This window comes from Urocitellus parryii, chromosome 15 (assembly GCF_045843805.1).
Source record: "Urocitellus parryii isolate mUroPar1 chromosome 15, mUroPar1.hap1, whole genome shotgun sequence".
Classification (NCBI taxonomy): domain Eukaryota; kingdom Metazoa; phylum Chordata; class Mammalia; order Rodentia; family Sciuridae; genus Urocitellus; species Urocitellus parryii.
In genome coordinates this window covers 52,803,650-52,819,123 of record NC_135545.1, presented here as the reverse complement: position 1 = coordinate 52,819,123, position 15,474 = coordinate 52,803,650, and the positions used below count along the sequence as shown (strand labels likewise).

At 41.3% G+C, this 15,474-nt stretch overlaps 1 protein-coding gene across 1 annotated transcript; it reads right to left on the bottom strand.

Moving 5' to 3' along the window:
* Nucleotides 1-1,780: 1,780 nt before the first annotated feature.
* On the bottom strand, nt 1,781-10,592 carry Dynlrb2 (dynein light chain roadblock-type 2). Its single transcript, XM_026393013.2, has 4 exons — nt 10,549-10,592; nt 8,293-8,368; nt 2,819-2,986; nt 1,781-1,990 (listed from the first exon to the last, which is right to left on the bottom strand). The coding sequence occupies exons 1-4, from the start codon at nt 10,549-10,551 to the stop codon at nt 1,947-1,949; spliced, it is 291 nt and encodes a 96-aa protein (XP_026248798.1). The 5' UTR covers nt 10,552-10,592; the 3' UTR covers nt 1,781-1,946.
* Between the last annotated feature and the right edge of the window lie 4,882 nt (nt 10,593-15,474).

Here is a 15,474-nt window from a genome sequence, read left to right as displayed (position 1 = left end):
TCTGTTCCTGACCGCTGGCTGTTGAGTTTACCTGCTGAGAATTCCCAGAAGCACCCAGTCACACAGCGGGGCTCAGACATCTGCTGGACAGGCGGGGCTATCTGGCTTCAGTCTCTGTTTTTCTCTAAACCTTGGGTGATTTCCATCTGTGACCTCTTTTCCCATCATCCCTTTACCTCGGGCTCTGCCTCAGCCCTTCCTTTCTACTTACACGGTCGTTGGCCACGACAGCCTCACGGGCTGCAAGTTGGGGCCGTGGGTGTGGCAGAATTACTAACATGCACCATTCCCTGCACAGCTTGCTGTGAAGAGCAGCAGGAAAATGTGGGTGAAAAGCACCTGGGAGCCCCTGCATGGCAAAACTGGGACTCCTGACTAGAGTCCTCTAGGGAAGGAGGACAGAGGCATAAGGAGAGAAGCAGGTTGAATCTGCAATGTTTATATTATGAACAAATTTCAAGAGAATTATGATGAGTGAGAAAAGTCAGTCCCAAAAGATTACTGAATTACAACACATGATAGAAATGGGGGCCAGGTTTGTGATTGCCAGGGGCCAGAGGTCACGGGCTTGGTGCTACAAAAGGGCAACTGAGGAATCCTGGCAGGGATGGAAATGTGTTCTGTTTTGACCAAATCAGTGTCTTCTTCCCAGTTACAACACTGAATTAGAGTTTTGCAAGATGTTGCCATGGGAAAACGGTACATAGGATCTCTGTCATTACACATGGATATCTTTTTTTTTTTTTTTTTTTGGTACCAGAGATTGAACTCAAGGCCACTCAACCACTGAGCCACATCCCCAGCCCTATTTTGTGCTTTATTTAGAAACATGATCTGACTGAGTTGCTTAGCATCTCACTTTTGCTGAGGCTGGCTTTGAACTCAATCTTCAATCCTCCTGCCTCAGCCTCCCAAGCAGCTGGGATTACAGGTGCATGCTACCACACCCGGCACACAGGAGTCTTTAGTGATCTCAAAATACAAAATTTACTTTTAAAATAAAGTACCTAAAAGGAAATATGATAAAATATCAACATCTATTCTAGTTTTGGGGTAAATGACAATCTGTTGTATTTGCTATTTTCTTAATGTTTGAAATACTTAGTGTTTTTGTTTGGATATGAGGTGTCCTCCGCAAAAAACTCCTGAATGATTAGATTATGAGAGCCATAACCTAACCAGGGTGGTGATCCACTGGGGTTAGTGATCTGAAGGATTACCAGTTGGTAACTCTACGCAGGTAGGCTGCAGGAAGTGGGCCCCGGGGGTGTACGCTGGGGGTTATGTATTTTGTCCCTTGCTCCTCCCTCTCTCTGCTTCCTGGCTGTCAGGAGCTGACCAGCTTTCCCTGGCCATGATGTTCTGCCTCACCTGAAGCCCAGAGCAATGGGCTCGGCCAATTCTGGAACGAAACTCTGAAACTCTATGCCCCAAATAAAATTTTCCTCCTCTAAATTGTTCTTGTCAGGTATTTTGGTCACAGGGGTGAAAAGGTGACTAACACACCCAGTGTAAGCAAAGCCCTCTGGAGTTACCTACTCTGTTTTGTATGTATGCAGCTTTGTCCAAGGCCCATTCCTGGTCTCCTCAGGCTGGTGTGGTAAAAGCAGGAGCCCCAGGAATTTTGTAAGGGATGAAAGAGGTGCTGAGCAGAGGTGCTGAGCAGAGGTGCTGAGCACAGTTGAGAACTGTGCTTCTGACTTCTATCTTTATTCAACCTGTATTTTAAAAAATAGAGACATACATACCAGAATTTATTATATAGCAAAAAGTACAGGTTCACGATGCAATCAAAAGGGACTGAAAAGACATGTAGAATAGTTTAGATGTAAAAATAGAAAAGAATGTCCAAAGACCCAGTCAGATTGGAATATAATTTTAGGAATCACTAAAGAGTGAAGTGTTTCCAACTCAGTGTCGTGAGGATAGACTTGGTAGTGGAAGGTCTACTCGCATGGATTCTGAATGACAATCAGAAGATATTCCTTATCTATGGAGAGACATGGACAAAATTAATTCACCCTAAAATTATACTTCATCAACATTTCAGCTAGTCTGGGTTTTCTCTTCCATGTGTCGCGTGGACCTGTGTAGACCAATGGCTGCACATCAGAATCACCAGGATACTTTAAAAATACCCTTTTCCTCAGGCTGGCTCCAGAGATTTTGATTTAATTGATCTGGGGTGGTGTCCCAGCCATGGATACTTTTTTTAAAAAGCTCTGCAAGTGATATAAATGGGCAGCCAGAGAGCACAGCTGTAGAAAAAGCTTTATTTAGTTTATGGGCAATTCTGATTTGATCGAGGTACCATGCAGAAGTGTGTTCTAGACTCTGTGTAGGAGCCTGACTTCCAGCTATTTATTCACACTGTGGACTCAGTTCCTTCAAGGAAGGAAGGGTGCTGTGGCTGCTGTCTCCTGGTAGCCCAGGTAACAGTGCTTTACCCACAAAGAGGGTTCCGGCCCCATGGGACTTGGATCCACCCCCTACTCTGTCTCCAGGATGGAGGACTTTCTGCCACTCTCCAGAAAGTCTGAGTGCTAAGTTCACCAAAAAGGGGAATCACAGCTAAATTCTTTTGATTACTACTAATAAATCCAAGTGGGCAAAATTCAAATTGCTCAAAGGTCAAATAAATTGCTAATTTCATGTTTTTCAAGTTGAAACTTTAAGATGCAAACATCTCCATTTTGTAGTGAAAGAATATTATGTTTCATACTGTATGTTAAAACCTGTACTCCCCATTCTTTGAAACAAGGCTTTTAACCAGTCAAGAATAAATAATCTTTACATATGAAATGAAATGCCAAATTACCTGGAGCTACCATGATTTCATGTTTCTTTGATCTGATCCTGAGAAAAGTGAGGTCATTCTGAGGATCGATATCACGGACGGTGCTCTTGGCTTTCACCGTCAGCTGATGGAGAAGACCTGCATATTGAACTGTTGTCGAGTTGTCCAAGGTGGTTCGGATTGGAATGCCTATTATGAGATTTAATTTTGGGTTATTTTTTCTGATTATAATAGTAAAATGCACATTGGAAAAATATTGGGAAACGTTGATAATTGCAAGAAGAAAGAAAAAATGACGGCTGACATTGCTCACCGGTATCCATTTCAGTTTATTTCCTTTCAGCCTTTTTTTGTTTCTGCAAAGATTTTTAAGCATAGTTAAGTCAAACCATATTTACAAACTAGACTTGCTTTTTTCTTCATTTAAGTTATAGCATACAAGCTGTCTTTGTTGACAACATCATCACTATTATTTCAATCTCTGCATGCTTTACTATTTTATGCATATATCATAATATAAACAATCCCCTTTTGTTTGGTCACTTGGTATATTTTTTATAGCTAATGATGTGATGAATATTTTTTGTGTATGAATCATTTGGAAGCTGTTGATTATTTATTTCAGTGCTAAGTAAACATGTTTTAATATAAAATGCATGCCCCCAAGCATCCCATCTACAGCAAGTCTGCTTTGAAAAACTTGGTCTGTGACATGGTGGTAGTCTTCTTCCCCGAAATCAGAAACGGAAAGGGATATCACTGTGTATGAGATCAAAAGGGATTCTCACAATTTCTTACTAATTCCTCACACAGTATTCTAACATAACACCTTACATTTTATGTTAGAAAAATATGGGGACAAAGATACTATACTTTTGTGGTATGCTCCCTGGTTTTGCACTTCTTCTTTATTTAAATACTACTAAATTTGTTTACTTGTTAGCTTTGTTGTTCTATTATGGTTTAAAACACAATCTATTAATTTACCAAAGAATTCTAGCTAGAAAATATGTGCATATAATTCACTTCAGTGCATATCAATCTAGCTCAGTTGGGGCCACCCAGGGTTCAAGATCCATTATGCAACAATACTGCAATAGGTGTTTTACAAATATTTTATGTAATCAAAAGATAACCTTCAAAGTATTTTAAAACTGCCAGATAAACAGGAATTTCCAAGATTTGATTTGCAAGTGTGTCTTTATTTTAGAGAACACAGGAAAAGAATTTGGGATTGTGGTCAAATTCCTTAGGTAGCTGAATTAAGGCCAATAAACAAAAGAGTTGAACATGGCTCTTAGTTTTCCTTCAGAAAATGTAGCTCGAAACTACTAAACAAGATGAGCACTTTAAAGAGTGGAGGAATATTACAAACTTAGGATTTTATCAAGTTTTCATGAAACTGCTGGAAACCATCCACTTTGACTTTGAAACGTACCTACCTCTTTTAAAGATAATCACTATCTCCAGAAAAGATTGCACTAAACTTTATAAGGTCAGTATTTGCAGGGACTCCTATTCTCCTATTAGGTGTTACATAAAACTATTAATTTCTGAATTGTTATTTGTTGGCCACTCTTCCCCTGAAAGGTGGTTGGTGCTTGTCTTTTACACTTGAGGGAAGGTCACAAAGCATGGATCTTTAACAAGCTGGAAACAGAACATAGCCAGCCCTCAACCTTTGAGAACTTTATGAAAATAGTTTTATTTTGCATCCTAAATACTGACTGCCTATGAAGTCTGCATTGCTCAGTGTCAAAACAAGAAATACAACCAGAATAAATTATTCAAAATGTAGATGACAAGATTATGAATCAAAATCTCAGGCCTATTTAGTTAGTCTGTTCATGCCCCAAGTCAATAAATAAAATAGCTAGCCTTTCTGAATAATAAGTGCCCATTATGGAAACACCTGGGAGTTTTTCATATACACTACAGACACTTGAAAACAATTGAGAAATATTTATTTGAGCTCCTGCTTGGTACCATACAAGGTAATTAAAATAATTTAGTAAAAAGTAATTTTAGCACGTGATAAAATTCACCCACTTCCTCTCTGAGAAGTAACTGCTGTGTCCTGGGCATCTCTCTACAGGTGTTCTAGGCCAGCTCAAGAATGCATGTGTTTGTGTTCATGATCTGTGTAAAAATGGTCTCATTGTTTGATTCAGCACAAGTAAAGCTAAGTGATCATATTAGTGACAGTCAGTTCAATGAATGTTCTGCAGTTCACTTAGACAACACACCCTCCTGACAGGCAGTAGGCTGCCTCAATCTTTGACTCTCAGAAAAAAACACTGCAATGTATGTCATCTCACAGTTATTTGTATGTGTAGGATAAATTCCTAAAATGGAGCTTCTAGAACAAAGAGCATGGACATTTTAAAATTTGATACTGCTGAATTTATGGAAGTACTTTGAAATATGACTCTATATGATCCCAGTAAGCTTGTACTCATTATTTATTAGTTTGTCATTTTCAACCATACATTTGTACTTTGGTTGATAGACTGTATTTCAAAATAAAAGGAATTGGCTGAGTGGCTGATAAAATCTAATGAAATTCAAATGATTCATTGTTAGAAATGTCAAGAATATTTAAAATTAAGAGCCCACAGCAATCATGTTTATATACATAAGAATGTATGATAGGTATGACTGCCTGGGAGATATTTATACTCACCACTATCTATTGCAATGATCAGGGTTTCCATATTATAAACAATGGATGCTTTTATAAATGGGAAACCATGCTAACAATTAGTCTAACCAAAACCTATACCATTCAGCATTAACAAACTGAGAAGTCTACTGTCATGAAGAGTCTATGTTTCAATAACAGTGAAACAAAGGACTAATATTTAGCAAGCTACATGATGAGAATGAAATGAATAGACATAGGACCTCTAACCACAAATGCAATCTGAAAATGTGTTCAAATGCTTTGTCTGTAATTAGTAGACCAAAACCACTAGTAGAGAACAAGACACAAACACCATCTTGGTTAAGTATTTTCAATATGAATTTCACATGATTTCTGAAAGCTGCAGATCTGCATTAGAATAGATGGCACTTTTATCTAAAATTGAATAGGCTATTGAAATTATTGAAATTCAGTATTTTATTACATTCTGGTCACACTACTTATACCGTATGCTATTAATAAATATCTTCACCATATACTGTGGTTACTAATGATCTGACCATAAAAATAAGCCCCTAGTTTATATTTTGGATAAAGGTTGATTTGACTCTCAGGTGAAAACTGAGTATCCAGCAATCTTGAAAAGTGCGCTGAACCCTTACGCATCCTAGTAGAGGTTAATTAAAAGTTAATGGCTATTTAAAATGTTATTTCACTGCCTTTTTATGAGAGGAGTTTTGATTGAGATACCTCAGAAAAATAAAGAGAAATTTGCTTTTTAAGTTCCACTACTCAGAGATGACCCCTATATATAACATATGCCTACCGTTTCTTCCTTATTTAAATGCATGTGTGCACTGGCTACATCAATGATTAGAAAGAATTGGCCACTGCTTTGTTACCTGACTTTTTCATCTAATACTTTGAGTGGCTCCCCCAAATCCTCAAATATCCTTGAACATTTTTAATAGAATCATGTTCATTAAGCAGCTAATACATAGTTACTTAAAAATTAACCCTGATCTGAGACAGCTTTGTTTTCTTATTTGTCTGTTTGTGCGTGTTGCATATGATGCCTCAGTGAGGACCCTTATAGTAAACCTTTCTTCACCACTCCTTAGGGTATTTCCTAGGAGAGGGATTACAGATCCAGGGTGTGGATATCTGATGCATATCATCAGGATTATGTGCTTTAAGGTTAAGATCTGCCAACAAAGCGCAGATGAACTGGCCTCGGTGCCACAAAAGAATGCACTGGGTTCAAGTCCAACCTAAATTTCAGAAGAGGACCTTATTTAGAAATAGGGTCTTTGCAGATGTAATGAGTTAAAATGAAGCCACTTGGGATTTTGGTGGGCCCTAATTCAATATAATTGGGCTCCCTGAGTGTAAGCAGAGACAGAGGAGAAGGCCACGTGGCAGGGAGGCAGACTTGAGTGATGTCTGTGAGCCCTGGGAACACTGGGCATTGGCAAGAAAGGCTCCGCCTCTGGATTTTTCAAAGACAGCACAACCCCAGGATATTTTGGTTTCAACTTCTCACTTCCAGACTAAGAGATAATAAATTTCTATTGTTTGAAGCCATCGGTGTGTGATACAGCAGCACCTCTATGAAATCATGCAGATAGCACATTCAGGGGGTGTGACACAGCAGTTACAAATACTTGGAAATAAGCAGTTTAGCCAGGTCTAGGAAATAGGGCTGAACCACTTGCTAGAAATGTATAACAAACTTCTTGACTTCTCTGTAGAAATGATCCTAAATCCTCTCTCCCCTCTGGTTCTCAGGCTGAGTGAATTTATTGTAGTCATATTTATTACATGTATTTAGCACTGTGTAATTTTTTATTTTGTAAAACAATATTTTTGTAAAAATTAAATTCGCACACCCTTAGAATTACTTTATTACAATTTTATTAAGTATTGGCTATGGTTCTGGGGACTTGGCAATTATTATCTCATTTAATTGTCACAACCACCATGAAAGTAGGTTATTTTCCATTCTTAACGGTAAGGAGTTTAAGCAGACTTTCAGTTGGTGGTTGCACAATGAATATTTATTGATGGATTCTACCAGGCCCTGACCTGGTTATATGCCAATTGTATGGTTGCACCATGAATTATGTTAAGTAGCTACTCTTATTTCAACTCATGCTCTGGAATTTCTGGCACCTCTTCCCCTTACAAATGCCTGAATTAGCAATGAAACCATCAGGAGCCTGTAAGAGGTCACCACCACAGCTGGGCATGGAGCAGCGTGGCAGGGGAAATGCTGTGCGGAGTCTTAATGAGGATTATGCAGTGAGAGCAAGTTCCTGTCCAGTCTCCAGATTTCCTAGTTGGAAATCACTGGCTCTTCTTATACCATATACACAAAGACTACTCGATAAATGATATTAAAATGAATTCTCAAAGTTTTTTTAACGAAATATGGTAAAGAAATAATTTCATTTAAAATAAAGACTGAAACTCTGAACTCTTCATAATGTTAAAACAAAAGCAACCTGCCGGTTGTGATATTCTCTCTGACCTGAACATGATAGGTTTACTGGCACTCAGAACTGATGAAAGAAAATTACTAAAGCTTTAAAAAGCAGACAACCTACAAAGTTTCTTAGGAATATATAGGTATTTTTAGATGTCGTGTTCATATTTATAGCCCTAGCTCTTAGCAGAGTGCTTGGCATCTAATATATACTATTAGATGCTTGGTAAGTAACTGCTTTAGCTAAAATACACAAAATATGCTTTTAATATCAAATTCAAAGATGTTTGCCATAAATTTTGCAAAGAAAAAGAGGTTCCTGCTTGGGCTTCTTTGTGTCAAAAAGGCAGCCTGTGACATATTTACCTTCTGCATTTACAACCATTGTTCCAATAACCCCTTTATGGCTCTGGATCCTTTTTAGAGTTTCTTCCACCTCTGCCTGGAAGAGATTAGGGAGGCAATTAATCAAAAGGGTCTTTGTGTTGACTGACACCAGTCCTAAGGAGAATGATGTGTGCAAGGATACCCTTTCCACCATCTCTGTGCTAGATGCTGTCCTCTCAGATTTTTAAAAGTCGGCTTGAAAGTTGTAAAGTCCCCCACACAAGCCTGCATAAGATCCCCTCTTCCTGCCTACAGCCCTGAAAAGTTCATGGGCTTGAACCCCTCCAGAGACACAGAACTTACTGCCTCACAAGAGCTCATTTTATTTGTCCCCATATGATACAGAAGAATATTTTACATTGCAAAGAAATCTTCCCTGGATCATATTTCACTTGCTGATCTTTCTGTAGTCATAAAAATTGCTTTTCTATTCTACAGTCCTTTAAATATTTATAGAACTACATCGTGTCCTCCCTCTGTTTAAAAAAAGCCTTTAGTGGGAAATCTTATTTTCACTAATGCTACCTATTGGGGGGTTCATTCAAATGATCACATTTAAATTTAAAAACAACATGTTTCAGGATGTTCTTGATAATTAGATCTTGAGTCTTGATACAAGCTGAAAGTTTAACTTGTAATGTTCAACGTAATGCACAATTACATCCAAACCTCATGAATAAATATTAAACTCATCTATTTGAAAAATATATTTAATTTTCTTGAAGTTGTAGATTGGACAGAGTTCCTTTATTTTATTTGTATATGGTGCTAAGGATCAAACCCAGTGCCTCACACATGCTAGGCAAGCACTCTGCCACTGACTGAGCTACAGCCTCAGCCCTGTTTGAATATATTTTAAGCACCAATCCTATTATATGTTTTCTTCCTCTCTAGAAATACAAAATTCAAGAATAATCTTTTCCAAACCTGCACATGGTAGACTGTATCTACCATTTTTCTGAACAATCACTGGATATTCTGGAATCAAACAGCATTCTTCACAGTTTCTTGATGAGGATTTATTATACTCTTTTTCCCGCCAAGACCATACAGGTGAACATTTTGTTACTTTAGTCAAAAGATGGTTTCCTTTTCCACTTTAGTGGGTCTTGTTATGTTCTCTTTTCCACAACATTTCTACATTTCAGGCATTATTGCACTAAGTTCATGACTTTTGACGTTATGAATGCTATCTATTACTTACCAATCCTGTTCTTTATCTCATTGCCAAAAACTGAAGTAAATGCATTTTAAGAGGAAACTATTCATCACTACCATGAATGGAAACCTGGTTATCATTTGTCATAAAAGAATAACTGTACAAAAAAATGGAAAAGGGCATATTATTATGTTCCATTGCAATGGAAGTTCTGAGCTATTGGTCTGCTCTTCAGATGAAAAATGGAAATTACCAATGATAGTAGTCTTAAGGACCTGATAGTGCCAGAAACTTGGTCTTGTGTACATTCTAAAGACACACACACGTGTGTCTCACAGTATGTCCACTCTGTTATCTGGTATTTCTGGACCATCTTAAGTTGCAATGAATGTTTGCATTTCACTTTGGGAAACTGCACTAAAGCCTAATAACTGTATAAGGCTCAATGACTCATTACATTTCTGACCTTTAAGACAATGTCCACACTACTGACAACCAGTCTCCCGTTTCCCTCTTCTCCTTTACTTCACTCTCAAAACTCTCTCCTCTTCCCGGCCTTTCCTCTCCTCCCAGTGTTTCCCTTCTGCTTTCTGAGTCCTGCTGGTACAACTTCTTGGTCCCCACTGCCACCCCCTTTTCACTCCTCTTTTAAGTCCGTTTTCTTTCCCCTCCCTACATTCCTGTTCTCTCTTTTGGCTGGGGAGGGGAGGAGCTATCTCCCCCTCCCAGTCTCCCCCTCCTCTCTGTGCTCTTGCTCTCCCCATCCCACCCTCCCTTTCCTCTCAGCATCTCATTTCTCCTCGGCATCTCGCCTCCGCCCTGGCGAACTTTACTGGCTCCCGCTTTTCTCATCCCCCTCGGCCTTTTCCACCTCCTCAGCCTCTCTCTCCTGTCTACGTGCCACCTCCAGACTTTAACCTCCGAGGCAGCGTCCCCTCATCTCCACACCTCCCCCTCGGCGGTCTCCCTGCGCCCCTGCACGAAGCCTCCGGAGCCCCAGCGTGGCCGCGCCCCGGGGGCCGGGCGGCGAAGTCCCTGCCGGGGCGCCGTGGGGGCGGCGGGGACGCGGGAGTTACCATTGCAGCGGCGGAGACTCCGCGCTCAGTCAGCCACCGCCGCCTCCGCGGCTGTCAACAACGCTTCCAGCCGTTGCTAGGCGACGAAGGCGGAAGCAATCTCCCGGAAGCCCAGAGCCGCGCCGGCGCGTGCGCGGCCGGGCAGCAGCAGGAGGCTCTTCCGCCCCGACTGCGGGCGCGAGGCCTCCGGGCCGCCGTAGGCGAAGGCAGGCGGGCGGCGGGCGGCGGGCAGCGGGCGCTCACCTGCGTTTCGCCCGCGCAGTCGGGTGGCGGGCTGCGGCCGGGCCCCGCAGGCGTGCGTGCGCTCCCGCTCCCCTAAGGCGCGCGTTAACTAAGTGCCGCGCGTCCTCGCAGGGACGAGTTGGCCGCCCGCGCGCCCGCCTGTCCTCCGCCCGGGACTTCCTCGCCGGGAGACTGCGGCCGTCGCCACGTGCGGCGCGTGCCCGGGCCCATGAGCGGGGCTTTGGGCTGCGTTAGATGCTCGGCGACAGCGCCCGCGACGTGTCCTTGGTTTAATATTGAAGCTCGCAACGCGCGTGTGTTAAACCTAGCCCACCCCTGGCGGTCGCACGCTGCGCCCCACACTCCTCAGCCCAGTTCTAATGGGTTGTCACCATCAGGATTCTCTCCTCGGTTAGGACCCTCCTTCTTGCCACACCCCCAGGTTTGAGTTAGCACCAAACGCCAGGGGTAGTGCTGGAGGCTCTGCGTGTTGCCGCTGCAGAAGAGGATTCCACTGGGTGTTTAACTGACGAAGAAGCAGCTTGAAGATCAATTAGGAATGGTCAGAAGTCACTTGACCTTTTGAAGGACATTGCTAATATCCTTGTAGCCTATGGGGAGGAGAGAAATTATTATGTGAAATGCACGGCTGCAGTCACGTTGTGAATTCTTGGGGTTTGAAGAGGACACGCATTGATTACTAAATACAGGTTGGAAGTCGGAATGCATCTCCATCTCCATTGGGACCATGCCAGGATGACTTCTTAGGGTGCTGATTGAGTTTTGAACAGGCATGCTTATTGCTAGGAATGTCAGCTAGAATCTGAACGGGCTCTTGGTAGGGGTGCTCTGCAGTGGCATGGAACTTGGTGGACTAGGGGACCATTTTAACCCTGTTATTCTTTGATATTTAGATATAGAAGCACTGAGAAACTCTAGTTCTTCTTTGGCCCCAGGGAGATTCTTGTCACTAATTCTCTCCTCTTTTTTCTCTTCAAGAAATTTTATATATCTCAACAAGCTAATTCGCAATCGAAAGCTGATCTCACTTGGCTCTCAACACCGGGACTCCAACAGATAATTTGGAAAGGACAGCTTGAGTTGTAGGGAAGGAGTCTTGAATCAGGTGTGTGGGCGTACAGATTTACCTCTTAAATGATAGATTGTATCTACCATTTTTCAGTGATAAAAATATAGGTCTTTAATACCGACTGAATTGTATAAAGACTGATTCTTGGGCTCTTTGGGTGTTTCTGATCCAGGAGGTTCCCTCTTGAATCAACACGGCCGCTTGCTTTTACTACACAAGTGGGTGGCAGTGCACCCTATCTGTTAGTTCAGTCAGCTTTAATAAAGGCACGGACTGCAGTGTGTGGAGTATTAATTCCCTGGTTTCTGGAGTCAGGGTGTCAACTGCATTCAGTAGCTCACAGCTGCGATTATAGTAAAGAAAGGCTCCCCCATGAGAGGCACCCAGGAGAACCCCACTACTGAAAAAGAAATAAGATTCAGTCAAACTGACTTCCAACCAACAGTTAAGTTTGACACTCTGCACGGGAAATCAATGAGAAGAATATGAACCATTTTCTCCATATCGATTTTCACTTCTAATTATTCCTAGGCGGTAGCTTGCTTTAATTTTTATGCCTTTTATTCGGGGGACTATAATGGGTATCCAAAGCTGTGTTGTATCAAGCACCTCTGCAGTACCTGACACGCTCCGTACCCTATTCTCAGTACGTGTGGGTTCTGCCTGTACACATCTTTCCTTCTATCCCTCACCCTGTCTTTTGACTCAAGTGCTAAATAACTTGGAACTTGAGGGAAAATAGTGATAATACTTTTTGTAAGTACTCTGACATAACCTCCAAAGTTGTGGTATATGCAAAACATTATTCCTTACATATAATTTTGTTCAAATGAGATGATTTTCTTCTGGGTGGGGATGCATTTTTCTCTTGAATTTTTATAATTTGCTAATGCTCTCTGGTTAGCCCAAAGAAATCCAGGTAACGTCATGGCTTTGAGTTTTCCTATCTTTGATATTCCTGCCAGTTGGCGAGTACTACAAATTGGTCCATACTACATCTTGTGCCCATTTCTCTTATAAGTTAGGGAGTAATTTGTCAACTTAAACAGAACTTCTAATACTCTGTTGTTTTCCCCAGGAAACAGACACCAGATTGATCTAAACTGCCCCTTAATACTAAGGCAGAACTACACAATGTCAGTTATATCATTGAGTATTCCACATAAATGGCCCAGTGTCAAAATTATAGAAGCAGAGATTTAGAGTTTCAGAAGATCATCCATTTCCTGCTTCTGAGGACAGAAGCACCCTTGGAGCTAATCCTTTTCAGGACCTGAGTGTAACATCAGTATTTACTTCCTACTGTAGGAATCCTCCCTGTTGGAGGCCAGTGGTTCCCTAGGCCCAGGGTTTGGGGTTGCATGCAGCTAGGTGTTTCTAGGCCTGCTCCCTTGGATAAAAGAAACCCTCAGAGCGTCCTCATTTGTAAAATAAGATGATGACAGCTCCCTGAGAGGGCTGACGGGAGGCTTGAATGATGCAGTGTGGGCGAGATGCCCGACTCCTACCAGATGCACAAGATGGATCATCTGACCATGTGTCTTTTGTTTTTTCTTTCCTCTGGTCAGTCTTTCCTTCTTTCCTCCACTCGCTTCTTCTCCCTCCTCGTCACTCCATATCTCACCATCCTTTACCTCCCTGATGTTTTTCCTCTTTTCCTTCTTAACTCTTCTCCTCGGCCTCCTTCTTCCTTCATGTCCTCCCTAGGGAAAGTCTTCAGAATTCATATTTTGGACTTTCTCACCAAAGAACATTCTTCCCTTTTCCCCCTTAGATAACCCATTATTCAGTTAGAACTTTTCTTCAAATCTGATTCTATTTATTTATTTATTTATTTTGTAACTCCCCTTTTTAAACTTTAAGCTCCCTTCTCGGGCAGTTTCCTTCTCAGTGCATTGCACTCAGTTGATGTGCTCAGCTCCTCAGGTTGGGGGCAAACGAAATAGTCCCTTGTCTATAAATAATATCCAAAGTAGGAAGAGGGAAGGGCTGCAGGGGCAGTAAATCCCACTGCGCTTTATATGCCCCCTCTTTTCTCCAGGATCTCCAAGGTCTGCAAGCTGTTTTAAAGATCTCTGATCTATTTAGTTAAAAATTACTTTGGCAAGTGTAACTAAAGAAGTAAAGCACATAAAACATGTAGAGTGGGTGAGGAACCTCAACATGAACTCCTGTGTAGCCCCTGACCAGGTCCAAAGAAGGAAGACACTGTCCCCATTCCAGAAGCTTTCATGGGGCCACTCCCAGCTATTGCTCCTGCCCTGACTTCCAGCAGTGTAATTTAGTTTGCCTCCTTTGAAGTTACATCCATGGAATCACCCAGCAGGCAATCTTGTTTTGAGCGCACTCTGTTCGACCTCCTGTTTGTGGCAGGTGCCTGTGTCGTAGGTAGTTGGAGTGTCTTCACGGTTGTTTCTGCACTGCACTCAGTTGTAAGGAACCACCACCCCCTTATCCACCCCTTATTTATACTTTTACTATTGACACATATTTTGGTTGTTTCTAGCAGTGCCACAAGCATTCATTCACATGTTATTTAGTGCACATGGGAATCACCTTGGGTATAGTAGTAGGAGTGAAATTGCTGGGTCACAATGTAAGATCCATTCTCTGGGAAGACCATACTTTTCCAAAGTGGTTGTGCCCCTATACCAATGTACCTACCAGTAGTAGTACAAGAGAGTTACTTTTGGTCTATACCCTTATCCATAGTTAATATTGTCATGGTTTTTGATTTTAACTGTTTTGGTGTATGTATAGTCATATCTTGCGGCTTTAATTTGTATCCTGATTATTGATGAAATTGAGAATATTTTTCACATACTAATTGGCTATATTTTGATTGCTTTTGAGTGTTTGAGTGTTCATGTACCCTGAATATAAGCTCTTTACTGGTTATATCCATATATCTGTGAATATACAAACACGTATATCTTTACCTACATTTATATCTGTATTGCACATATAGCTGTTCTCTGTGGATTGCATTTTATTCTCTGGTCACTTAAAGAACAGAATTTCTTAATTCTTATGTACTCTAGTAATCAGTATTATTTTATGAGGTCAGAACTTTGGTGTCTGGTTTAGGAATCCTTTCCTTACCCCAAGGTGATGAAGACACATCATTTATTTTCTCGTGACTATCAGATTGATACAGTTCCATTGCTATGATTTGAATGTGTTCCCCAAAGTTCACATATTAGAAATTCATGCAGCAGTGTTGGGAACTAGGCCCTTTCAGAGGGGATTAGGTCATGAGAGTTCTGCCACATGCAGGGATTGGTGTTGTTGTGGGAATACACTCAGTATCATGAGAGCAGATTTATTGTAAAAGCCAGGTAAGCCATTTCTTGCTTTTCTCTCCCACATGTGTGTGCTCTCTTGTCTTTCCACATTCCACCATAAAATGATACAGCTAAAGGCCCTTGCCAGATCCTAGCACCTTAATATTGGATCTCCCACTCTCTAGACCTATGAAAGATAGTTTCTTTATAAACTGCCCAATCTCTGGTATTCTTTTATAGCAAAACAAAGTGAATTCGGACAGCTGAGTACTGAAAAACCTTATTTCTTCCACAGTTCTGAAGTGTCAACTCTGTTATGCACACAGTGTT

Bases quoted from the DNA above. Each gene is read 5' to 3' on its own strand.
- Dynlrb2 (XM_026393013.2), bottom strand. The intron at 2,987-8,292 runs GTAAATATGTCA...ATCTCATAATAG, and splicing joins AATGGTTGTAAATGCAGAAG to GCATTCCAATCCGAACCACC. The intron at 1,991-2,818 runs GTAATTTGGCAT...GTCTCTCCATAG, and splicing joins TGAAATCATGGTAGCTCCAG to ATAAGGAATATCTTCTGATT.